General features: G+C 40.4%; 1 protein-coding gene across 1 annotated transcript in view; it reads right to left on the bottom strand.

The window, feature by feature from the left end:
* KCNH8 (potassium voltage-gated channel subfamily H member 8) overlaps nt 1-26,764 on the bottom strand; it is a 272,237-nt gene extending 245,473 nt beyond the window's left edge. The window contains exon 1 of the mRNA XM_082392854.1: nt 26,271-26,764. Within this exon, the coding sequence (XP_082248980.1) occupies nt 26,271-26,544 (274 nt within the window). The 5' untranslated portion in view covers nt 26,545-26,764. The remainder of the gene's footprint in view (nt 1-26,270) is intronic.
* Between the last annotated feature and the right edge of the window lie 1,111 nt (nt 26,765-27,875).

Here is a 27,875-nt window from a genome sequence, read left to right as displayed (position 1 = left end):
GATGCAGTCATAAAAGCTTCATTATCACAGATTTTAGGCATAGTTACCGAAGTCATTAATGCACGTAGCACCATATTCTGACCTTACTCACAAAACCTTTGCTTGACCCCTCCTCCCAGGATGTTTCTGCCTCTTTCCTAGAATGGTGATCTCTGTGCCATAGTAGCTCTAGGTAAGACGCATAGCAACATCTCCTGTGCTCATCTCTTCGAAGACTGGAAATAACAAAGAGAACTGAGCCCAAATCAACGCTGAGCCGTGGCTCTCTCTTCAGTGACGCTCTAGGGGAAAGAAGGACAGATGTGCTGAACCACTGTTAGTGAGCAGACAAATGTCTGATCCGACAGGCTTGCCTCCATGATTGCTACTTGTAAGCCACTTCTTTCTGAGAACAAGGCGCTGAAACAAACTCACTCCCTTGATACTTGACTTTAAGCAAAGCAATTTAAAATTTCTTCAAACTTGGCAGTTGTTCAGTGAAAAAGAACTTGGTTTAAATGAGAATTGGAAGATCAAGTTAACCCTCTCTAATTGCACAAGGCTTTAATGGGAGAAATCTATGGTCTTTGTAGGGCAACGGGAATAATTGTCGGCACCAAAAAGCATAATGCCGACGTAAACACAGCACGTTTAAGGGGGTCTGGGACTGTGGAACTACTTAGTTCAGGACCCAAAAGAAAATATTTGGAGATTATATTGCAAGCAAATGGACATAAAGTTATTCATTCATTCAACAAAGTTTTACTGAGTGCTTGCTATGGCTGGGAAATGTTTTAAGTGTTTGGATACACATCAGTGAACAAAACAGAACAGATCTCTGTCCTATGCCCTGAGAGAAGTTACATTCTACTTCGGAGAGAAAAACAATAAATTATAAATAACTGTATAGTTTATTAGAGGGTTTTAAATGCTACAGCAGAAAGAAAAAGTAGAACAGGGTAAAGGCATATAGAATGTAGGAAACGGCAGTGTAGGGCTGTAGCATGACATTCTTAAGTGCTACTTAATATTGCTTTTGGATATTAATAAATGATTTGTGTGTTATTGCTGGTCCTCTTAGAAGCAAATGATGAGTAGATCACGATGCAGATCTGAGGTCAAGCAAAGGAGAAAGAAAGGAAGAAAAATTGGATGACAGTGTCTTAGACCTCAGTGCAGTTCTAAGGAAAGTTCGCCAAGGCCATCAAGGAGTCATCTAGCCAAGCCAATCATCAGAGTATCGCCGCATCTCCTAGGACCAGACCTGTCTTAGCAGCCCTGCTTCACTCCGTCACTGGCTGGTGACAGCCCCTGGAAAGTCTGGCCTGTGCCAACACAATGATGTGTTTCAGAGGACAGTAGCTGGGGTCATCAGCCATACTCTCCTGTAATCAGAGATACGAGACGCACATTCTCATGGTTGCTACAATTAGTATAGTAGATATCTCATATGTTTGGCAGACTAGCATCCTTGCCCCTTCCTCGTGTCTGCACCTCTATGTTCCACTGGAGATGAAAACTCCTCTCTGTGTGCAGCCTTGGTAGAACTATCCAACCTGGTGCTCAGACAAGCCCTCACTGGATGGATAGGCAAATCATCCATGCTGACCAATCATTCTTTCTCTTCTGGTAACTTAAATCTTGACCAGAGGGATCCAAGATCAAAAATGAAGGAAGCAGATTCATTCAACAATGAAGACCAGAAAAAACTTGCCAGTTATTCCTGCTACCTAGGCCTCATGAACACTACTGCTTCTTGCCTTTTTCAAAGACTGGTTGCTCATGCCTTTCTTTGGTTCCATAAGTTACAACATATGTTTTCAATAAATTAATATTTTTGCTTCAGATAACCAGAATCCATTTATATTGCTTACAAAGAACCCTAATTACAAAAATGATATATTTAGAAAAGGAGAGTCAAAATCCAGGGATTAGATGACATTGCATATGGTCGAGTCCTGAATTCTTCATTTATTTGCTGGGTATCCTCAGATACAATTTTGACACCTGTTTGTACCACATCTGCATACTGGATATACGTCTACTTCTCATGGCTAAGAGCTTTGAAGAGGTCAATACATGCAAAAGTATTTTATACTTTTTGACTAATCATATAAAGTAAGGAATTTACCTGAATGTGTAATGCTTTAATTCTTTAACCATTAAAAAAATCAGGCATAACTCTGGCTCAGTATTAATATTTGTTAAAGTTAGGTGGGTATAGGGTGGGCATTTGTTATAAAAATCTATGTATTTTGTATATGTATGAAACATTTCGTAAGTTTTTTTTTTAATTAAGGAAACAGGAGAATTATTCAGCACTTCCTTAAACATCTAATTGAGTATTAAGTTGTAACATACAAAGTCTTTTCAGATTGCTGGAGTTAGAAAAGATCTTTAAAGATGATGACGAGGAACTCTTTACTGTAGAGATGAAGATCCTGAGTTCAGAGTGGTTCAGTAAAGAGTGCAAAACGATGAATGTTAATTGTTGAAATGGGAGGGATTAGACCTCAAGTCATATGATTCTCAGTTTTGTGGGCTTTGTGCTGAAACACAGGGCATTTCTCCAAACATTAAAAAAAAAAAAAAAAAAAAAAACCAAAGAAATAATTATCACATGAGTAAATAATCTAGTTTTGATATCTTAAAAGGAAAACTTGTACTTATAGATGTTATTGATAAAATAAGCCAGGACATGTAACAAACTCCGCATTAATCAAGTTCTTTTTAAGCAGTTAGGTACAGAATTAGAAACTGTGTTTAAAAGCTTGGGCAAATAAGGTAAAAAGGATGGAAAATATGTCCTGTGGGAGAAAGCAGAAATTTTGCGACAAGAATTTGGAAACAAGGAAATAGGAATTGAAAAGAGATGGTTAAGGATCTCCTGACAATTCTCCAGTGTATAAATATACGATTGCAGTTTTAGGTGTCAATTTAGCACTTTCCAAGAACATGAAGACAACAAACATACTGAGTATTCCTCCATTGTGCAAACTCGACTCTTAGTGAAGATTCACGAACACTGCGCCAGATTGCCCTGAGTCACAACTTGGCAGGCATGTGAGGCAAAACAGTTAGGCGCTTCCTCAACTTCCTGTTTCTTCCCTAAAATAGAGTTGAGACTTCACCAGAACTGGAGGCCAAACCCCGGTGCCTAGACAAGCATCACTGGATCCACCAAGCTCAGGGGAGCTCTTAGTACTGACAAACCTGCCCCAAGACAGACATCTTATGAAAAACAAATCTGTGCATAACATTTTCTTATTAGCTTCCATATGATTATAGGCATTTTCTTCCAATAACAAGAAAAGTACATTTTGAGCCTATAGCTGTAATTAAAACATGACAATTCAGAATTCTCCTAAACCATAAGGGCTTCAATTTGATGGTCAGCCTAACAGATTTGGTACATCCATCTTCAGAGGTCAGCAGGCTAGATGCGAAATATTTTTGGCTTTGCCATTCATATAGCCTCTGTCTCAACTACTCAACTCTGCTATTGTAGTGCTAAAACAGTAATAAGCAACACATAAAATATAAGCATGATTGTTTTCCAATAAAATGTCCTTTGTAAATCAGGCTTCCCCCTAATTATGGCCCACAGTCCCTATTTTGCCAACTCCCTATGTAGAAACCTACAGATTACTGTATATGAGTAGTCAGCTCTTGATTCTTTGGAAGTTTTGAACAGACTCTATCCTGTGACAGTATTTAAGAAGTACTATTTGTTAGTGTAAGAACCAGGTAGAGTCTTTGTTTAGGTAGAACCCAGATTATGAATGCCATAGCGGTACATGCTAAAAGAAGATTATCCAGACAACTGTCTTTTACAGAGGGTAGTTATTTCCTTTCTCTTTTGGTAATGAGAATATACTTAGTTATTCTTCACCTGAAAAATAGGCTTAACTGTCAATGAGCCAGAAGGATCTCTGACAAGGCTTTTCTTCCAGTTCCATCAATAGAAGCTACTTTGGGGCTTTCTGAGCTGCATCATAAAGCAAAATACATGCAAATCAGGAGGCTGAAGGAGTGAAATGGAGATTGTGGTCAAAGAGTCTATACAAAATCAGGCCAAAGCAAGCTAAAAAATGTGAGAAAGAAGCTAAAAAATGTGAGAAATTTCTTCTCTGGCAGTCTCTTTTATGCACAGAGAAAGACAGGTAGTTTTCCAAATCATTATATATATTCTATACAATAAAACAACCTTAGGCAGAAGGGGATTTTTTTAACCTCCAAACACATTCTGAATTTAATGTTTTCCCATTCAATAGTATCTTTCCTTAGTAGCATTGTTAACAAGATTTCTTTTGCTCTTTGACTCCTACTGTATTTCTGAAACAGAGTGCTTTTTTTTTTTCTTTAATAGTGGAACATAACGTTTCAAAATATAATTTAGTGGACTCAAAATTGAAGAATTCTGAGGAAGTCAAGACTTCAGGAAAAATAGCTCTCCTTATCATAGATGAAATCAGCTCTCCAGTTACAGCTTGTTTTACTGCCCATCAATAGAGATGTTCCAGACATAAGATCTTTTCTTTCACTTGATGTCATTTTTAATAATGAGGCTTCTTGGATCCTTCTCACCAGTGCTCTGTGGATTAGTAAATATTAAAAAAAAAAAACAAAGACAGAAAACCCCAAATTCACACCCCAGACTTTCCTCCCCTCTCATCTTAAATATACACCCAACAAAGCACAAAAGAGCAAGTAAGGTGACTTCTACAGCAAATGCACATTTTAGAGACATTCCTGACACTTCCTTCTTTCTCATCCCCTAAACCAAAGAGATCACCCAATCCTTCTAGTAGCTAAGCTGGTGAAATTGGTTCTAAATCCATTCACTCTCACTTCTTTATTGGCCACATCCTAGACTAAGCCAGGGTTTCTCAAACTTTACTGTGCAGCAGAATGCCCTGGAGGGCTCCTGAAAGCACAGGCTGCTGGGCCCACCTCCAGATCTGATTCAGTAGGTCTGGGCGGGGCCTGATAATTTGCATTTCTCACAGTTCCAGGTGATGCCAATACTACTGGGCTTCACATCACACTCCGAGCAGCGCTCGGCTGACAGACCATCACCGCATATGTGCGTTACCTGCCTTGCATGGCAGCAAAAATAATCTTTGAAAAAATGCAATAGTCATGTGACTTCCCTTAGAACACTTTGACCGTCGTTAGTTAACTAGCAATGGCGTGAGTCTGACAGCGATCTGACTCCTGTCTCCCTCCCCACCCCATGTGACACCTGGTTCTCCAGTGACACGGGCCTTCTCTCCTTTCCTCAGATGACGCTGTCTCTCCCAGGACCTTTGCACACGCAGCTCTATTTGCCTAGAATCCTTTCATTCTGTTCTCCATGCAGTCAATTTCTACTTATCCTTCAAAATTCAACTCAAACATCACTTCCTTGACGAAGACTTCCTCATACCCCAGATTTGGTCGGATCCCTCTGTCACTCCCTCCCATAGCAGCTGGTAATTTTCCTGCAAATTACTTAACAGGTTGTGTGATTATTTGATGCATCTTTCTTTCTCAGTAGACTGTAAGGTACAGGAAAATACAGACTAGTCTTCTTTCTCTTGCACTCTCCCACATGCAAAGCAGAGTGCCTGGCCTGAACATGGCAGATGCTCTAAAGTTTGTGTTAAAAGAATAAAGTTCATCATTAGAAGATGCATTCCAATTTTACAATAATAACATTGCTGGTTGCAAGAGTGATCACTAACATTTACTAAGCCCTCATGTGCCAGGCACTGTGCACAGCACTTTACAAGCAACATTTCATTCAAGCCTATGAAGTAGATGCTATTTATTATTGCCATCTTACAGATGAGAAAACTGAGGCTCAGGAAGTTGAAGTTCATTGCCCCAAATCACATAGATTATAAGTGATGAGAGCTTTTTTTGCCTGACAGATACAAATCTAGACTCATTATTACAGCCAGCATTTATGTGGTTCTTTATATTTTCTATCACTTATTTCCTTTATCAGACCCCCTAGACAGCTTTAAGATATAAGTATTATCTCTGTTCACCTCTTACAGACAAGATAAAGTATTGAAGGGTGAAACGACTTTGCCAAGGTCACATACAGAATGTTAATGACTGAACCAGGACCCGAACTCAAGTCTTCACACAGGAAGCTTATAACTTTTCCAGCCAACCATGTTGGAAATGGTAAAAAGTGCTCTCTATAATAAGACAATTTTTACTACATATCTGTTCTCAAATATGCATCTGAAAATGTGAATTCACTTGAACATCCTGCCAAGTTGCTAAAGGCCAACAACTGGATTGCTTCTTAGAAAACTCTTTCAGCTTTGAGAGGTATTTCCATGCCAGAGCTTCTAGGTAGAGCAAAAATACTTCTCCCTTTCACATTCGGGGTGGCGGGGGGAGGGGGGTCCCATTATCTCCAACACCAAGCACAAGGATTCCTGAGTTATGTGCAAGTTGCTGGCTTTGTCTGAATTCTCAGTGGCCGCCTCTCCAGCTGCTCTCCCCTTACCTTTTCTTTCCTTTTTTAAAATTTGTATTGGAGTATAGTTGACTTACAATGGTGTGCTAGTTTCTGCTGTATAGCAAAGTGAATCAGTTATACATGCACATATATCCACTCTTTTTTAAGTTCTATTCCCATATAGGTCATTACAGAGTATTGAATAGAGTTCCCTGTGCTATACAGTAGGTCTTTATTAGTTACCTGTTTTATATATAGTAGTGTGTTTAGTGTTAATCCCAATCTCCCAATTTATCCCTCTCCTCCCCTTTTCCCCCCTGGTAACCATAAGTTTGTTTTCTACTTCTGTGACCTAGACTTTATCATACTGAGTGAAGCAAGTCAGACAGAGAAAGGCAAATATCATACGATATCACTTATATGTGGAATCTAAAAAGATGGTACATATGAACCCATCCCTCTTGCCTTTTCTTGCCAGCGTTCTGCGGTGGGGGCACTCACCTCTCTTGGCTTCCTTATTTGTTTACCTCCTTTGTGCCTGCATTGGCCTAGCCTCCGAAAGGCAGCTGTGATAGAAAAGACTTAAGAGCAGAGGGATGTGGATGAATAAACCTCCAGACCCCAGTCCTGAAACCCTGAATTAAGGACAACCTGGTCACTTCCTGGGCAAACATATGTTGATTTAGTAACCTGGCAGAAAACTCCAGAATGCCACTTCCTCTATCTGTGCAAGCTATTTATTTAAAAAGAAAAAAAAATATCCTAGCAATGGAATCAATTTCTGTCTAGAAACAGAAAGAAAAGGGAAGGATGGGGTCAGGGGCCTGAGGAAACTTGGAAGAAGAGGGAACTATGAGTTAGAAACAAAAGGGCAAAATGAGCTCACGGGAGACAGACTCATACAGTGTCTCAGGGTTATTCCTATATGGGAGAAGTACAGGGATTCATTTAAAACAGCAAGAGAAATATTTTCATTCAGTTAGCAAGTATCTATTAAGCATTTCTTAAGTATCAAGGACTGTTCTAGGCATGTAGATACCAGGATTAATATGGAATCAGAAAGAAGGGCCACTCTCAACTGTGCATAATCTCATGGGGGAGACAGATGTGTAAAGAGAAAGTTATAACACAGGGTGTGTCTCAGTCAGTTCTGATGCTATAACAAAGCACTGTACAAAGACGGGGTGGCTTATAAACAACAGAATTTTTTTTTTCTTAAAGCTATGGAGGCTGGGTGGGCTGGATGTCTGAGCTCAGGGTACCAGCACCATTGGGTTCTGGTGAGGACCCTCTTCCGGGCTGCAGACTTTCAAATTCTCGTTGTGTCTTCACATGGTGGAAAGAGAACGGGCGAGCTCTCTGGCCTCTTCCTATAAGGGCACTAATCCCATTCATGAGGGCTCCACCCTCATGACCTATTACCTCGCAAAGACCTCTCCAAATACCACCAAAATGGAATTAGGGTTTCAACATGTGAATTTGAGAGGAAATAAAACATTCAGTTCATTGCAGGACAGGACCTACTCTAAAGAATGGAAGCATGATATGAAACAGAAGGATCAGAAGGTCACAGCTGGTGAGGGTCTCACAGGTGAGACAGGCTTGAACTGAGTCTCGATGAATTTATTAGCTTAATGTGAGTGGGGTAGGTGGTGGAGTACCAGTCCTGGCAGGGAGAACATCAAGTTCAAAGGCACAAGGCAATTTAGAATGTGGAACATGTTTAAAAAAAAAAAAAAAAGCATTAAATAATGAATCAGGCTGAAGCGGGAGTAGGGGGTAGGGGGGTGCTGTATGGGAATGATGAGTGAGGGAGGGGGAGGGTGGAAAAGGGGAAAGATGAGTTTGAAGAGATAGACTACAGACCAGAGAGAGCTCATCAGTGGCTTTATACGCAGCCTAAAGAATTTGCATTTATCCTGAGACGCTATGAGGAACCACTGAAGCCTTGGTCATAGGATAGTAGTATGATCAGGTTTGCACTGTAGGAAGATGACTTTGGAAGCGGTGAGAAGAAAGGATTTGAGAGGGCACCATTGGAGATTGGGCGACTAGTACCGATGAAGTGGAATTGCTGCAACCCAGGCACAGAATCATGAGAATCTGAACAAGGGCAGTGGCAGGAGGGATGGCTGTCTATATCAGGGCAAAAGGGTCCAGGTGGGAGCCCTGGAGGTCTGAATTGCTGGTAACTGTTATTGTGTACATTTGATGGGTGTCACTAAGAAATAGAGCACAGCTCTATTTTTTTATACTTGTAACCAGTCAATATTTTATAATTATTCATGTTGGAAGTATATATTTAGCATGTCTAGAATGGTGCAATTTTTGTTGTTAGTTTTGTAATTCATACACAACTTGAAAGAGATAGAGCCTCTTGGCAAAGACATCATAAAATCATTATAGGATCTCTTTTAAGGTGGTGAGATGTCCATGGCTTTCTGGAAGGGTGTGGGAGGCTGGAAACCAGCCCACAGGGCAGGGCTTAGGTTCTCCCCAGGGGCAGGCATTGGACTCAGGCATCTAACTGGGAGGTTCTGAGGGTCTGGCATTCTGAGAGATGGGTTCTTCTTGTTGGGAGAACATGTCAGGGGAGGAAGGGGTACTTGTTAAATGGCTATAATATTCAGAACCAGCCTCACAGGCATGCAACTTGTGTAGTCCACAGGTCCTACACTCAGAAGGGCCCCCAGGCTTTGGTTTCAAGACCTGCTGTTGTCATCTTGAAATTTTTAGTAAGTTTTTTCTAACAAAGGGGTCTGCGCTTTCACTTTGCAACTGCAAATTATGTAGCCTGTTCTGACAATGCACGCTGAACCATGGTTATCTCATTTGGTCCTTCATCAGACATCCCTGAGGGTGGCATTGCTAGCTCTACTTCAGAGAAGATCAAGCTGATGCTCAGACAAGCAAGGTCGCTGAACTACAGTACACACTTAGTGAGTGGAGAGAGCTAAGATTCCACCCCAAGTTTTTGATCTCTTTATACTACCTATTCAGAGCTAGTCCTTGGCCCGGGCACAGGAAATGTAGTGGGAAGACCTTTACCATGGCTTCCTGCAAGTTCAGTATCATTTCTTCCCACCCCAGAAAGAGAGATAACCTTTCAAATAATGAGCTTCTCTTATTTCAAAGGCAACGTGTTTAGCTCCAAAGAGTCTCAAACATTGCTTGTGGTTATATTTCATTTCTGGCTCCTAAAGATGGGAATAACGAAGAACCACAGGTACAAAAATGAGTAACTTAATGGATTCTTTTTTTTTTTTTTTTACGTTTTTTGGTTTCTTCTTTTGAAGTATAGTTTGTTTACAATGTTGTCTTAGTTTCAGGTGTACAGCAAAATGATTCAGTTTATATATATATATATATATATATCCTTTTTCAGATTGTTTTCCCTTATAGATTATTACAGGATATTGAGTAGAGTTCCCTGTGCTATACAGTACGTCCTTGTTGGTTATCTATTTTATATATAGTAATGTGTATAAGTTAATCCCAAACTCCTAATTTATCCCCCCACCAACTTAATGGATTCCTGCCTTCCCAGTCTGCCAGTTATCCCTTGAGAGGTGCCTATAGCACCTGGGAAGTCCAGCCATCGCCACTCAGGGGCCAGGGCAGGTGAGAAAATGCCAGGCCACCCTGGGTGGGGAGCTGGGGTGGCCATGCCTGGTGGCCTGACCTAGTGTTGAAGAGCACAGGGGTCACTGCCAGCACCTGGATTCTGACCCTCCCCCTAACTTCTCCGTGAGTCAGTTTCTTTAACTGTGAGATGGGGGTATTACTAAGATCTGCCTCCAAGGGTTGATGGGAGAAATAATGGGAGAAACAACGCAGGCAAAGAGCAGAGCACAGAGCTTGGCCCACAGTGAACACTCAGCAAATGGGAGCGGTTATTATTTGATGACGTTGTCTGTGTTAAGTCAGGAAGGCTGCCCTCCAGGAAGTGAAGGTCCGCAGGAATCTAGCTAGCTGGGGAGTATCAGTGACCACTCAGCTGTGGAAGGACAGGCCCGGCTAAGCACTTCCTGATGAATGAAATGAGGCCCTAGCTAGACGTCTGCCTCGCTTTGTTCTGACCATCCTGGCTGGAGAGCCGGGGTGAGCACAGGCCCCTTCAATAAACGGTCTCACGTAAAACTCCTCATTGATTACACAATGCAACCTTAACCATGGGTGTAGAAGAAGAACAGGCTTTCTCTCGGAGTAGCTTGTTCAGATATATGCGAAGCAGACCAGGAAAGCTGCCTACGTTTATAGGTACAAAGCCTGAACCCAGGCAAGAAAAAAGATAAATTGCAAGGCAGGCTTTTCAGTCAAGTGGCACATGCCAGCCCCAGCCAAGTTCTTTCTGAGCCCTTCCCCTTTGGCCACTATTTCTTTGAAGTCCTTAACTGTATTTGCACTTCTGAGCTTCACCTTTTGAATGCAAAAGACACAGGAGGAAAATATAGAACACTAATCTTCTATCAAGACTGAACAGATTCACTAGAGAATCATCATAAATGCATCATAAAATGCTTTCCATTTCAGAGCAGGCAAAGTCTCAAGTAAGGTCCCAGAGGAAGCAGGCTGGCGAAAGCGGCTGAGAGTAGCAAGAACAACCTGACCCATGGTTCTCTAATAACTTAGTTGTTGGGAGCATGGTAGGGTACTTGCTGGCCCTTCAGACATTATGAAAACTGCAAATTTTGCAAGCATTTTTAAAATCCTGCATTTCAGAGTTAAATGTCCTCTTACTAGACACATAACACACACCAAAAGTGTTTCTACAAATCTAGACGTGGCATTTTAAAAACATGGCTGCAATGAACATTGGGGTGCACGTATGTTTTCGAATTATGGTTTTCTCCACATATACGTGCAGGAGTGGGATTTCTGGATCCTATGGTAGTTCTATTTTTAGTGTTTTAAGGAACCTCCATACTGTTCTAACACAACATTGTAAATCAACTGTGCTCCAATAAAGTTTTTAAAATAAATTAAAAAAATAAAAACATTTTGGGCACACTTCCTATCAAGGGTTGGGGTCTAGGTGCCCCCGTCACGAATCTGGGTGGACTTGTGTCTGCTCCATCCACAGTACCGATATGGGATGGAAGAGGTTATGCTAGATGATTTCCTAAAATAGGTCACGAAAGGTCTCACAACTTCTGCCTGCTTCGTGGAAGCCTAGACTACCTGGGGCCCCTGGGGTTAAGGAAGCTATGGCAGACACCTCAGTCCACTGTCCCAAATGATTCCAGACTTTCAAGATGCCAGACCTGAGTGAAGCCATCTGAGATCCTGCAAAGCAGTGCATCTCCCATCTGAACCCCACCTCACAACCAACCTCTGCTAACTCCACACGGAAGATGAATCATTCAGCCAAGCCCAGCTTGGATTCCTGACCTACAATATTGTTAAGGCATAAGAGTTTCTATGTTAAGCCAGTAAGTTCTAAGGTAGCTCTTCCACAGCTGTAGATAGCTGGAACACTAAATGAACTTCCTTGACTCTACCAGCCTGTAAGTAAGAACATGGTTGCACCCATTTCCCAGAAGAAAGTTTCCAAGGTCCCATCCTCACCAGCTCTTCAGGAAACCGAGTCCCCAAATGGGCTCTTCACAGATACTTCTAGAATCCAGAGTAAATGTCCCCACAGGCTAGTCTTCTTGGCTTCCAAGCATGCAGCACTCTGCGTTCCGCATTGTCCTCCAGGCTCACTTGGATGCCCTCAGTTGTGCCAAAGGCACCACCCTGAGACAGGCTGGGACCTGGGGCCTGGGACCCTTTGCTGCAGTGCTTGCACCTGGACAAACGTCTCTTCGAGCAACAAAATACAAAGAAACTATAAGGGACTAAAAATAACTGCATACATGTGCAGTTGGGGCAAATAATGGACAACAAGATACAAAAAGACCAAAAACCCAACTGCCACTTCTGAAGAGCCGGGAGCAAAAGCAGGGTACTGCGCATGCCCCCTGCACACAACACCACCTAAGGGGTGGGCAGACCACCTCAGCCACCCCTCTGGCCCAACCCTGGGACACACCCCTACCCTCACCCCCATGTAAGGAACCAGCTCACACCCCCACCCCCATCCCGGGTAAGCGAGCAAGGGAACCTGTTGCTTGTTCTCGCTCCCTCCTGCTGAAGCGGGGGCCCCAGTAAAGCCTTGCCTGAATTTCTTGTCTGGCCTCATCAATTCCTATTGATTGAGGAGGCCAAGAGCCCTGGTCAGTAACAATCCCATGCAGAGCTCATGTCCGTGGGGCTGTGGCTCTGACAGCCTCAGGAGCCTGAGGAGATCCTTAGGAAAATATTGCCCTTGCCCCTGTATCACCTCTCTCTGGACCTGGAGTCATCTGAGTCCAGGGTTATGTGGGGAAATGATCTTTTTTTGCTCAGAATTATCTTCCTTCCTCCCCAGGGCTCACTCAAGCCTAAGATAAAGTTTCATTTATTTTCTGTAATCTCAAGCCTGGTTTCCTTAGCTCTGTTGAAATAGATTCTTGGCTGGCTGACTTGCTCATTGTTCTCTAGATGTGGTGAAAATCTAAAGCTACTACAAATGATGCCCATGTTGGGAACCCCCATATTCACAGAAGACACTCATTTAGACACTGCACTTTCCATTACAAAGCATTTTCCTGTTACTTGTTTATTACATGGCTGGGCACAGCACACCTTGCTCTGCAATTTGGATCCTACATGAAACCATTCTATATGCAATGCTACAAGCCCATTTCCTAACAGTCAAATGGTCAAGTCACATATGTTATACATTTAAAATGTCAACTTTAATCTGATGTTCTACAACGCCAAGCTTTGCCTTTTCTCCTATATAGAGCTGCAATCCTAAAATGCCTAAAGAGCATAATCAAATATTCTAAAAATCTTCTGCAGAGTCACACTGAATAACTGGGTGTAATGGAACTAAGAATATATGCTGCCCACTAGAGACTCACTTCAGAAATAAGGCAACATATAGATTGAAAGTGAAGGTATGGGAAAAGATATTCCATAGAAATGGAAACAAAGAGAAAGCTTGTGTAGCTATACTCATAAAAGACAAAAAAGACTAAAGCAAAGACTGTCATAAAAGACAAAGAAGGGCACTACATAATGATAAAGAGGTGAATCCAGCATGAAGATATAGCATTTATAAATATAAATACATCCTACATAGGAGCACCAAAATATGTAAAGCAAATATTAAGAGACCTAAAGAGAGAAATGGACAGACAGCAATAAAATAATAGTAGGGAACTTTAACAGCCCCACTTACATCAATGTACAGACCATTCAGAAGAAAATCGATAAGGAAGCATTGGCCTTAAACAACACTTTAGACCATATGAATCCTATGTCTCTTGATAGTCTTATGGGGTTTCCTTATATGTAACAATTTGTTTTTTTCTTGCTGCTTAAGGTTTTCTCTTTATCTGTAATGTTTGATATTTTACTTATAGTGTGTTTTGGTGTGGATCTCTTTGGGTTCATCTTTTATGGGACTTGGCTTCCTGGACCTGGATGTTTGTTTCCTTTCCTAGGTTAGGGAGGTTTTCAGCTGTTATTTCCCCAAATAGTTTTTCTTTTCTCTCTCTCTTCTCTGGGACCACCATAATGTGAATGTTATTCTACTGGATGTTGTCCCATAGGTGTCTTCTCTTCCATTTTTTTTTTCATGTTTTTTTTTCCTTTTGCTGCTCTGTATGGGTGAGTTCCATTATTTTGTCTTCTAGCTTGCTGATCCATTCTTCTGCATCATCTAGTCTGCTATTGAACCTCTTGTGTATTTTTCAGTTCAGTTATTGCATTCTTCAGCTCTGTGACATCTGTTGGTGTTTCTTATATTTTCTATCTCTCTGTTGAGTTCAGCCATTCTTCTTCTGAGTTTCTGAGCATCTTTTTGATCCTTGTTTTGAATTCTTTATCAGGTAGGTTACTCATCTTCATACCGTTAAAGTCTTTTTCTGAGGTTCTGGCTTGTTCTTTTGTTTGAAACATACTTCTCTGTTTCTTCATTCTGCCTGACCCTCTGTTCCTATTTCTATGCATTAGGCAGATCAGTTACATATCCCAGTCTTGAAGGAGTGGCCTTGTGCAGAAGATGAACTTATTCAAACTTGCCTTAGCTCTTGGTTGTCTTTCAAAGCTCTGTGATTGTCTAAGTCACCTGACTTATTCTTGATATGTCTCCTTTGTTGAGATTATGCTGAGACATGTCAGTGTCCCAAAGGGAGGAATCTCATTTAGCGCCTAGTTTTTGGTTGACTGGAAGACAGACCCTCAGGCAGCAGCTCTTACAGTATGCAAATATATACAGACTTGTGAGGCCACAACTGTAATCCCTACTGGCCTCCAGAGCAGATCTGGAGGTGTCCCATGGGTGATGGTTACACAAATCAGGGCTACAGATGAGTATACAAGCTCTTTGCTGTAAGGTCTTATCAAGCTTTAGTGAGGCTGAAGGAGTGTGAAGGGATGGTGTCTCCCCACTTACACTCCCTGGGAGCACCTCCTTGGACCCTAGATGTGGCAGAAACCTGAAGCCCGTCCCTCAGACTCAAGCTCCAGGACAAGTAAACAAGCGTTTTTCACAGAAAGGTGGGTTGTGTTTCAGTTTGCTGTCTGTGCGGTTCCCTGGGGGTCATGGCCTACCAATAACTGTCTTTCCAATTGTTACAGTCCTGTGGAGCTCAGTACTTTCAGCTCCCTTGGCCACCAGGGCCAGGGGATCAAGGGGTGTCCCCTGTGTGGATTGTGTGCACGTGCTGGCTTTAGCAAGGCAGCTGGAGAGCATAGGGAGTGGGGCACAGTCACCAGCTTCAGAAAGGCACTGAGAAAATGTCTGGACTGCATACACCTGTGGGTTTTAGCAATGCAGCAGGAGAATGCCTTGCTTATGCATGTGTGCTGGCTTTAGGCTGGGAGCGAGAGAATGCCCCGACCATTCATGCTCACCAGCCCCATCCAGGAAGCAGGGTGCTGCAACTACCCACATTCTCTGGCTTCAGCAAGGCGGCAGGACTGTGCCTGGAATAGTGGCAAGAGGTGTGCCCTTGGGGCAGGTGGAGAGTGTAATAACGGCACCTGCCAGCACCTCTGTCTCCAGGGAGAGTTTCAACTGCCGCCCGTCCCTTCAGCAGAGGCTTTTAGGTTAGCAAATGAGTCCCCTTCACATATAGTCTAGATGCTTTTCAAACTGCTGTTTGTTCACTGGGTCTTGGGGTGTGTGAGATTGTATGTGAGCCCTTTAAAAAGGAAATCTCAGTTTCTTATAGCACTTTGGGTCCCTTGGACACCACCTATTGGTTTTCTTAGCCAGGTATTTTGGGGGTTCATCTCTCTGATGTAGCTCCCAGGGTTTGGGGTATCTGATGTGGGGCACCAACCCCTCGTTTCTCCAGAAGAAGTGCTGGATTGGTGAGATCCCCCCCTATTGTGAGTCACCATGTCAGGGGTGGGGATTTTGCTAAGACTGTGTCTCTGCCTTTCCTACCCATCTCGATGTGGTCCTTTTAACCTTTGTTGTGAAGAAGTAGTTCATGTAGGTTTCAGATCTTTTTTTTTTTTTCCTTTAACACATGTTTATTAACCATTTCTCATGAGATAGGCACTGAGGGAAATAAAAGCATGAATAGGACCAACCGCTCCAATTATCTATTTGAGGACACACACACATAAAGAACTGCAAAACAATTTGACAAAGGTTTGTGTGAGGTCCTGCTGGAACAAGGAGAAGGGGGTCAGATGTTTAGCCTGGGTGTCTGGAAGAAAATTCCAGAGAAAGGACATTTAAGTTGCTTCCTGAAGGGAACAACCCCACGTGAAAATTTCCAGAGGCAAGACAATATGAGGCCTGTTTGGGGAACAGAGTGAAATTCCACATGCACGTGAAGGAAGAGTTTTTTACTTATTTGACATTATGTCGCTGACATTTACTCTTCAAAGGACTTCAAATGCATGAGCTCATGCATTTTTTTAATCTTCAAATTAGGTTTCAGATCTTTTTCAAAGAGAAATGATCCAGATGTAGCTATAGATTTGGTGTGTCCATGGAAGGAGGTGAGGTTAGGATCTTCCTATGCCACTATCTTGGACTCCCCTCTCCTTGGCATTAACATTTCTAGACATTTTACCATGTCATGAGAAAATTAAAAGAAGAAATGTGAAGTGTATCAGTGAGTAAAGAAAATGAACAAAGGAGAACTGCTGGGGCAATTCCAAGGTGAGCGCATAGGGCTGTGTTCACATCATTTCTCTGCATCACACTTTCTTCATCTGTAAATGTGAGATAATTCGTATTTATTTTGAAGTGTTATTAGAAAAATTAAATAAAATAACATATGTGCTGCTTGGCAAAATATAATCAATTAGATTTATTATTACTTAGATATCATGTATACTTTTTATTAATGTTAAAAGTTTAATAATGGTATTTTCATTGTATATTTATTTATGGTTACCTTCTGTTTGAGCTAGTGATCCCTGTTTTCTATTGAGAGTGGTGATTTAGTTTTCTTTGCTTGCAATTAGAGTAAGAATAAAAGAGTCAACTTAAAGAAAAACGTTAAGCAAGCAATAGTTCAGTAGGTACATGGACATAAATGACAAATCTTGAAAGTGACATGGGAATGATTGAGTCTGTGAGTTAAGAGACTTTTCCACCACCCTATCAGACTCAAGATTCCCTTCTGTAACAAACTCTTGTATTTCCCTCTTTTCTATTTAGAACTGAAAAATCTAAATAATAAAACTTGCCTGCTTATAATGCACATTATTTTCAGAAAAGTTTTCAGACATTCTATATTATTAACAGTAATATAACAGAAATAAAAGTGAGGTTGTCTCTGGTAAAATAATATGCATCTCAACATGAAATGCTCAGGTATGACGGATGACAACAGAAGAAGTTATCAAGCAGTTGGATAATTGGGCCAATATACAGAATCACTGTAAATGCAACAGCTCCAAGTGCAGAACCTGAGCAGATGTGCACATCCGTGACAAGTATTGGGAGACAGTGACAAGATTTTCTTAAATAGTGAAGTTCTAAATGAGATAAAGTTCAATCTTCTCTCACTACACTATGGTTTTATTCTTGGAAATTCAGTAGCAAATTAAAGTCTTCCAAAAAAACACTGTGTGTTAAGTTCCAAGTTCAGGTCATTAGAAACCAGTGTTTTACTTCCTGGAGAGCCTGGTGGGGCATTAGAAAGTCATGCAGTGCACAATACCGTACTGTTAGCTGCAGGTACTATGCTGTACAGACCTCTAAAACTTACCCATCTTGCATAACTGAAACTTTATATCTATTGAGCAACAATTTTACATTTTCCGCTCCTCTCAACCCCTGGCAACTGCCATTCTATTCTCTGCATCTATGAATTTGACCTTTGAGATACCTAATATAAGGGGAATCATGCAGTATTTGTCCTTCTGTAACTGGCTTATTTCACTTAGCATAATGTTAAGAGGATAGATCTCATGTTAAGTGTTCTTACCACAAAAAACAAACAAGCAAACAAACAAACACAAAAGAACACAGGAAATTTTTAGAGGTGATGGATATGCTTAGTACCTTGACTGTGGTGATGGTAACATGGCTGTATGTGTATGTCCAAACTCATCAAAATATACACATTAAATGTTTGAAACATTTTGTATATCAGTTATACCTCAATAAAGCTCAGGAAGAAAGAGAGATAGAGAAAAGGAAGGAAAGAAGGAAAGAGAAAGAGAAAGAGAGAGAGAGAGAAAGAAAGAAAGAAAGAAAGAAAGAAAGAAAGAAAGAAAGAAAGAAAGAAAGAAAGAAAAAGAAAGAAAGGAAAAGAAAGGAAGGAAGGAAGGAAGGAAGGGAAAAGAAAAGAAAAGAAAGAGAAAGAAGAAAAGAAAAGAGAAGAGAAAAAAGAAAAGAATGGAAGAAAGAAAGTCAAGCCAAGCAGTGGACAATTCTTCAATTGCAAGACCACCCCGTACATTACAGTATATCTAGCATCCCTGACTCCTGCCCATTAAATGGCAAAAGAACCCCCAATTTTGAGTCAAACACCCCCGGAGATTGGCAGAATGCTCCTAGGATGTGGTACCATTCCCACTCCCACAGACAACCAGTGTTTTAAGAGCGAGGACCTTAGAGTCAGAGGATTTTTATATATCCTGGTTTCTTTATTTATGATCTTGGGGAAGTGACTTAAATTCTAACCTGTTTAATGTAAATGTAACCAGGTGTTATGGGTTTAATTTTGTTCCCCCAAAGGAGTAAATAAGAGTCCTAACCCACAATACCTCAGAATGTAACCTTATTTGGAGATAGAGTCTTTACAGAGGTAAGCTAAGATGAGGTCATTAGGGTGGGCACTAAACCAATATGACTGGTGTCCTTATAAAATGGGGAAATTTGGACACAGACACACATGCAGGGAGAATAGTATGTGAAGATGAAAGCAGAGATCAGGGTGATGCTTCTACAAGGTAAAGAATACTGAAGAGTGCCAGAAAATCACCAGAAGCTAGGGGAGAGGGATGGAACAAACTCCTCCTGTCAGCCCTCAGAAGAAACCAACCCAACTGATCCCTTGATATCCGACTTCGAGACTTCAGAATAGTGATACAATAAACTTCTGTTGTTTAAGCCACTCATTTTGTGGTACTTTGTTATGATAACCCTAGCAAACTAATATATCAGGATAATATTTTTGCAAAATTAACTATCTCATTTTAATTTTCTTCTTAAATCTTTGTTCTCTTGCAGCATTTCTCTTCTTGTTAAATCTATTTAATATAAATATAGGCTTGAAAGATAGATAAGCTTTCTGCAGAGAAGATATGCTAAGATAAACGTATTAAGGTTGGGGTTTGTAGATTCAACCATGATGGTCTTCCATGACACAGAGACGATACAATTTTCTACCACTAACATTTAGCCAAGAAGCCAGAGTTAGGAAGAAGACAAATATGACATGACATCCCAGCTTGTCCATTCTCAGCTTGAGGGATTGTGAGAAAGTAGGGGAGGCCAGAAACAATCTCCTCTCTATAAGGTTTCACAGCTTTGAAGCAGGGAAAAGCTGTGTGTGTGTGTTTTTCTTATCAATTATTTTATTTTTATTTCTTTCTTTTTAAAATTTTATGTTTTTTAATACATTTTAAAGGTTACTTTCCATTTTCAGTTATTACAAAATACTGGCTGTATTCCCCATGTTGTACAATAGATCCTTGTACCCTGTCTTACACCCAGTAGTGTTTTGATAGTTTTTTGGAAATATCGAAGGCAGAAGAGACATTTTACCTTCTCTTTGGGACACTTGAGAGAACCTGCTTGCCAGACTACCTCTTTATCAGCATGAAGGTGGCTGCCGGCTTTTGAGGAAATGTGATAGCGTAAAGGATGCTCGAGTATACTCAGAGTCTCCCTTTGCTTCCATGTGTGAAGGATGGGAATGCTCACCTAAGATATCCATTATCCTCCCAAGGCTAGCAATACAGAGGATAGAGAACAATAATGAATGCCTTGATCAGTGGCATGATGAAAGAGAGGCAAAAATGAAGAGAGATCTATGGTGGTTTCAAGAGCTAAGCGGAGGTGAAGTCATGTAGGGAGTATCACCAGACACAGAATGCAGCTGCAAATGCCAATAAGGGGAGCATCAGACAGATGGGTCAGGCATGAAGCAGTGAACACACAAGGAGTTAGGGGGACCCTTTCTACACTATGCCACGAGTTAGTATAAGATCCTCACATCCCAACCATGCAAATGGAAATTTAGACAGAAAGAAAGGAGAAGGAGATGATAAAAAATTGGACTTATATACCCAAAGCAATTATACCTTCCTTGTCTAAAGGGATTAGTTAAAATACAGCAGTGGCCATGACGACTTTGGTTTTGAAATATCCCCAATCCTTTCACGAAATTAAAGTAACTAAGATAGCAAAATCAGAAATCCAAAAAATACATTATCAACCAAACTCTATGACAGTGTGTCCTCATAAACCTGAGAATACAGAATGATGAGCAATACCAACTAAGAAGCTAGACCCTTGCAGGAGCAGCAGCTTTATTAAAAAAAAAAAAAAAAAAAAAAAAAAGAATGTCAGAAAGAAGGCTTTTAATAGCCCTAGAGCTTGGGACCTCATAATTTGTCAACAAGTGTTTACTCCCCAAAGAAGAAATCCTCTGTAAGTAGAGGATTCCACACACATATCTGAAAATGATTAAAACTAACACAGAGCTTCCCAGTCTCCAATTTGAAGGTGAGTGAGAATGGGCTACAGAAAGGTAGGATGGCGTTGGGGTTGCCTGAGCCTCCAATGTTCTCAGAAAACCCAGCAGAAATTCTTTGCTGGACGTATAGAACTCACTGAGGTATAGAACTATACTGAGGAGAAACTGCTCAAACCAGAGCCCTACTTGGTCAGAGCAGGAAAATCAGGGTAAAGAAAGGAAACATTTCTAATACTAGTGTGAAACAGGTCCTCACTAGGAGAGGAGACCTAACTCAGAAAGAAGCAAAAATTGTAGCTATATGGGGAAAGCATTAAAAAAAAGAAAAAGAAAACGTTTGGGGAATGGCAAAAGGAGCCATAGGTTTAGGAAAGTTTTCCTAGCACACCTCTATTTTCAATATACTTAAAGTTGAGAAAAAAAATTCAAACATGACAATAGAAAAGGATGAAAGAGAAGATAAAGAGAAAAAGTATCTGAATACAGGTACAGAAAGTAAAGACACATTCAAAATATTCCGTAAGCACACAAAACCCAAATATTTCGAAATAAGTAAAAAGTAATTAAGAAAATTTACAAACTTTGAAATAACTACATACATAACCTACATTGATTTAGAAAAGCTCAGAAATAATATGACTAGGAGTTATGGGATGAACTGTATGCCCTCAAAAATTCATGTGTTGAAGTCCCAATCCCCATTACCTCAGAATGTGACTGTATTTGGAGATGGGGGTCTTTAAAGATGTAATTACTTAAAAAGAAGTCATTTGGGTGGGCCCTAATCTAATATGACTGGTGTCATAAGAAGATGAGATTAGGACAAAAAGACACACAAAGGGAAGACCATATGAAGACACAGAGAAAAGACAGCCATCTATAAGACAATGGGAGAGGCCTAAAAAGAAACAAACCATTCCAACACCTTGATTTGGGGCTTCTAGCTTTCAGGAATGTAAGAAAATTAATTTCTATTGTTTAAGCCACCCAGTCTATAGTTTGCAATGGCAGTCTGAACTAAGATACAAGTCAAAAGAGTGATATAAATAATATGACCTAACTGAGCTCAGGAGAGGATATAAATGAAAGATAAAGAACTGAAGACTTAAAGAGAAGAAATACAAGTGTGAATAGATACCACAAAAGGAAAGGAAAGTAAATAAATTGCACAAGGTGAAAAACTGAAAACAAAAAAAATAAAATAAATGAAAAAGAGGAAGAAAATGATAGGTACAGAGGACAGGCAAAGAAGAGCCAACACACATGTAATAAGTGACCGTAAAGAGGAAAATCAAAGTGAGAAAACAGATAAATGATAATTAAAATTCAAGAAAAATTTCCCCAAGTAAAAGGGTCTTAAACATAAATACTACAGGGCATATCGCATATCAGAGGAAAAATCTGATCCAAAATATTCTAAACCAGGTATCAGTAAACTGGCCTGTAGGTCAAATCTAGCCCACCTCCTGTTTTTGCAAATAAAATATTTATTGGAAGACAGTAACACCCATTCATTTACATATTTTCTTGGGTTGTTTTCACACTATGATGACATAGATGGGTACTTGCAACACAGGCTGTATGGCCTGCAGAATGTATAATATTTACTCTCTGGCCCTTTACAGAAAGAGTTTGCTGACCTCGACCTATGCCAAGATATATTCCAGTAAAACTATTAGATTATAATGAAATGAAATAATAAAATAAATTCACTGAACATCCAGGACAGAACACCAACTCACTTAATTAGCAGCACTTTTAGGGTAAAATAATACTCTATGCCAGTACACAAAAGAATAACATAATTGAGTTAGTAAAGTGAAGAAAATATAAACCAAAAGTTTAATTTTCACCCGAATTGATCTACAAGTACAAAGGCCACAGTCATACTGTTATTAAAATGCAGGGGCTCAGGGAAACAGTTTCCATGAGCTCTTTCTAAGATGACCCAGAGAACAAGCTTCTGACAACCAAGAAATTATTGAAGAAGCTTTAGGACAGAATATAAGGTGATCATTATTTCACTGTAGCAACAAGATTAAATAAAGGAGGATAAGAGTGACAAAATACATGCAATTGTTATTTGAGTTGACAATGTAAATATAACTATGAAAGAGGTGAGAGAGGAACATAGAGCGATAATAAGGAAAGCAGACCATGCATGCTGATTGTCTTATAGATATTAACTGGTACTAAAAGGACATTACTTTAAATTAGCTTGTGGGGAGAGAAAGGAGGGAGAAGTGGTTCCTGGTTAACTATAAGATTGCTTATGATAGAAAATGAAGACAAAAATCTTTAAAAAGTGAGACTATACAATATAAACATATCACATAAAAGATAACTTTTAGAAAAAAACACAAAACTTTCTAAATAGCAACAGTATACTTAAAAGAGAGAGACAGACAGACAGAAAGAACAAAGAAAACAGATAACTTTCTAGAGGGAACACAAATGTCCATTAGTAGGGGAGTCGTTGAACTGAATCACACGATGTAATACTATGCAAATGAGTGATCACATTTTAGAGGGAACACAAGTGTCCACCAGTAGAAGTTTGTTTAACTGACTATGTAATACTATAATGGATCCACCTGATGTAATACTGTAAGTGACTAGGATGGAGCCACCTGATGTAATACTATGTAATACTATGATGGATCCGTATGATGTAATACTGTACAAAAGAATGATTGTCATCCAGCATATGTTGTTCTACAAGGTATACACAGTTGTAAAAGATATTGCTCTGCAACTATAGAACAGTGTGCAAAGTATGCTGTGTGTAAAAAAGGAGGGAACCACGCACATATAAGTATTGCTGATATTAAAAACAAAACAAAACAATGAGGATAAACACCAAATTTATAAAATTGTTACCCTTGGTTCGGGTACCCATACATTTGTTTGTCTAGAATAGCCGTGGTTAATGTCTTTTGTATATCAGCAGAAGTAGAGGGGACTGCTTTTTGAAAAGACATCTTAATGGTCTATTTCTGATGTATAGGTAGAATCTGGGAAATTTAAAGGGAGGACAAGAAATAAGAAATGTTAACTCCTGCACATAAAAATATAAAATATTACTCTCTGTATTTTAGAAGTTTGAGTATTATGCTTATCTGTGAAGCTAGTTGTCTTCTTATTTTATTACCTAATTTTTAAACACCTTATTCTTTCTTGGTGCCTTTAATGATTTCCATCCAAAGGGGTCCAAGGTTGTAGGCATCTTTATAAAAAACTAGGCTCAGGAAACTCTTTTGGGGGTTCACTCTCACCCTGTGCTTTATATTTCTACTTATCTGACCTCCAAAGTCTCCACCCTTTCGCCTTGCCACCTAAATTCTCCTCCTTGGCCTAAACCTTTCTCAGAGGTGCCACATTTGGATATTGTAAGAAGGCTTAAAAAGGAAGAAACACAAATGGATTTGGAGAGACCTGTACAAGGCACCTATCTTAAGAAGGACAAGTCTGCAGTCAGCGGATATTTCAGACAAAGCCTCTCCTTTTCCCTTTGTTCACCAGATGGCGGTTTTATCACTCCCTACCAGTTTGCATTCTCAGTGACCAACTCCATTTTCTTTTATCTCAGGCCCCCTTTTCAGTGATTGTGGTAAAATTAGATAGAGCTAGAATCCTTTTATTTTATCGCATTTCCAATGTAGGCCTTATCTATTGACACTGGGAAGGACACAATGGTCTGAACTGTGTTCCTGGTGCCAAAGAATTGGATATCCTGTTCCTCCCAGAGAGGTGTTTGCCAATACTTCCTGACTACCATGCATCCAAAATTCACATGATCAAGGACTGTCCTCCAAGGACAAATAACTTTTAAAAGAGGATGAAGTCCCCATGTTCAGGCTCTGATATCTCCTCCTAAAAATGACCCCAGTGCTAAGTATTGAAGAGGCCAGAGAGGCTGCTAATTGTCCACAATGCACAGGACAGCCCCCACAACAAAGAATTATTGGCCTAAGATGTTAATAGTGCCAAGGTTGTGAAACCTTGAATTAGAGTACAATTTAAATGTTGTAACAAAAAGACCTAGAAATAGAGTGATTCAAACAAGATAGAACTGGATGTGTCTTTGTCTAGGATGGGAAAGGTGGACCTAAAACCACAACCAGGCTCCTTACCTATTGTTGCTCTGTATTCCTCTATGGTGTCGACCTTGACAAATGGTTGAAGCTGGCTTTCCAGCCTTGCCATAACATTCTGACTCATATGTATGAGTTTACTAGGGTTGTCATAACAAAATACCACAAACTGGGTGGCTTAAACAACAGGAATTTATTTTCTCACAGTTCTAGAGGCTGGATGTCCAAGATCCAGGTGAGGCCTCTCTCCTTGGCTCACAGACAGCTACCTTCTTGCTGTGTCTTCACACGACCTTTCCTCTATGTACACATATCCCTGGTGTCTCTTCCTCTTCATATAAGGACACCAGTCATATTGGATTAAGGCTCCATCCTTATGACCTCATTTAACCTTAAAAGGCCCTATCCCTACACACAGTTACACTGGGGGTTAGGGCTTTGATATATGAAATTTGAAGGTATGTAATTCAGTCCACAACACCACGGGAAAGGAGAAGAAGAGAAATTAGAGGGCAAACAATTTCGTTTTCTAGGGATTTCACCCAGAAGTTGCATAAATCATTCACTCTTATATATCATTGGCCAGAACTTAGACACATGCCCTAGCTAACTGCAAAGAAGGCTGGGGAATATATTCTTTAGCTAGGCGGCCATGTGCCCAGCTAAATAAAACTCAGGGGACTATGTTACTCAAAGGAAAACTGTTTAAAAAAGAGATAGAATTCTACAAACTGGAAAATGATGGTTTGTTCTCATTTTTGATCTAGCATTTCTCCAATATAATGCCTCTTGGATTCACCCCCTCTATCACGGCTTACAGGATAATGATATCTATTCCCATGTAGGAACCAAGCACTGTGGAAACTATACCCATCCCTAGATACTTTTTCATTTAGAAGAGAGTCACAAAACCATAGCCACAAGAAAACAGTATTTCCCCAGTGGCAGTGTTGAGTCCAGGAAAATGTACTCCCACCCTGAGACACTGTGTGTCTCTTATTTTGTCTCTAGAATTTAAGAATAGTGAGAAAGGCTCTGTGGATAGGAAACTGGAAGAGAAAATGCCTATGCTCATGTCCTTTAAATTAACTTCTTTTTCTGCTGTCAAACACTCGGATCTCTGTCCCTAATGACTGAGGCTGAGATGTGGTTCTTAAAGATGGAAAACTATCTCTGAAGAGAAGATTATCTGTTAATATATTAACAACCATCATATCTGATATATATCTTAAGCATGACCACAACATAATACACTTTATTTTAGCATATATTACCTCAGTTACTATATTGACATTGAATAATTGTAATTCTAATGCTAAATTTTCAGGTAGTTTATGCTGTTAATGGCCAAAACAAGGCCATCGTCCAAGTTATTTGTGGAACTTCAATAACAGACTGTATTTATGTGAAATACCATTAAGCCTTAGTGGGAGTTATGGAGCAATTACGCCAATGGGAGTTGAAAGAGGGTGGGTGACCTTTCACAACTGTCCAAGGAGCACCCATCAGAAAAAGCCAACTCACCGTTCTTCTTGTAGAACATAATTTCTCCTTTGAATTCTGTTTTTTCCTCCAAGGACTTTTCTATCTGAAGCATCAGTTGCTCGTTGGTTTCAACCCCGAATAAGAATTTGCAGCTGCAACTCTTCTGCATGACTTCTGTTCGGGCAAATCCAGCAAGCTCACAGAAGCCATCCGAACAGTAGACTATGGGGAAACCCTTAGCCACCTGGGCGTTGGCAAGGATGAAGTTGCTATCTGTAGACCAACAAGGAGAAGACAGCAAGTAAACAAGCATGAGAAATTCTTTGTAAATCGCACTTTCAGTAACAAATCACAAGCACATATGTTTAGCCAACATTACCTAAAATGCAAGTCCTGATGTGCTGGGGTAGAAAAGAGACACCCCAAAACGTAGAACGGCATTGCCCAGCAGAAGTATGTATTAAGCTCCGACTTTGGTTTGCATTTTGAAACACACCATGGAGGGAACAGAGCATTCCTTGGTCTGCTTTGAGGCACTTACCTAAGAGTCAGCGGATAATGCCTTTGAGGCATCTACCTAAGAGTAAGGGATGGTGCTTCTGAGTGTGGCTTCTGGTTCATAGCTTGAATCTGCCACTTGATGTACAGATGACCTTGAACAAATTACTCACATATTCTAAACCTCAGTTTCCCTAGGTCTGATTTCCCTAAAAGCAGACCCTGAGGCAAGGATTTGACTGTAAGCAGTTTATTTGGCAGGTGATTCTAGGAAGTAAGGAAGTGGGCAGGGAGGAAAGGTAATAAAGGGTGAGACAGAAAGGCGTTTACGGATATGAGCAACTGAGGCTCAATCACACAGGGACCCACAGAAGAAATGACTGGGCAGAGCACAGCTCAAACTTTTCCCAAAGAGGAGAGAAAGCCAGGGTATTTATCCACCTCCATGAGTGTCTATACCTCATTGGTTAGGATCACTTTGGGGTTGTCAGTATGTTAGCACTTTGGCCTGCCTACTTGGGCTGAACACATTCTCCGGAGGTCACTTGGGCAGCACGATGCTGGAAGCCACTATATATAAGGAAATGGTCTGCACAGCAACTTAAGGCTGAGTCAAGGAGATCCTGGGAGGGCACTGACAGGTGTACAGAGAGGGTGATACTGTTCCTTACTTCATAGATGTGTTGTAGAGATTCGTGAGAAATGCTTAGCACAATGTCTGGCACAAATAAGTACTCAATAAAAGTTATTAACAGTATTATTCACATCTTACGGCTACTATATTAACAAATAAGAATGTAGGGCAATAAAAAACAGGACACAGTTGTTAAGTGCTTAGAGATGACTTCTGGAGGACAGCCTGAAAGGCCATATTCAAGGGAGGTTCAAATTTTTTGAGATTAACTTAGAGGGGTGTTTACAGGCAAAAAGATGCATATTAGAGATGAGGGGTAAGACAAGACATGTATAAAATGCGTTGGTGGGTGACTTTCAGGTTCAGAATGAATTAGAGACTATTATGAGATCACTCATTCATTTGCTCACGAAACTAAAGTTGAACAGTGTCAGTGTATCAGACAATATTAGAGGCTGGGATTTTAAAGATAATAAAAAGAAAAAGAAAAATGGAAAGAACTGTGGCATAAA

The sequence above is a fragment of the Balaenoptera borealis genome (assembly GCF_965194805.1).
Source record: "Balaenoptera borealis genome assembly, chromosome: 5".
Lineage (NCBI taxonomy): Eukaryota > Metazoa > Chordata > Mammalia > Artiodactyla > Balaenopteridae > Balaenoptera > Balaenoptera borealis.
The sequence above is the reverse complement of the archived record's forward strand: the minus strand, read 5'-3'. Positions and strand labels throughout refer to the sequence as shown.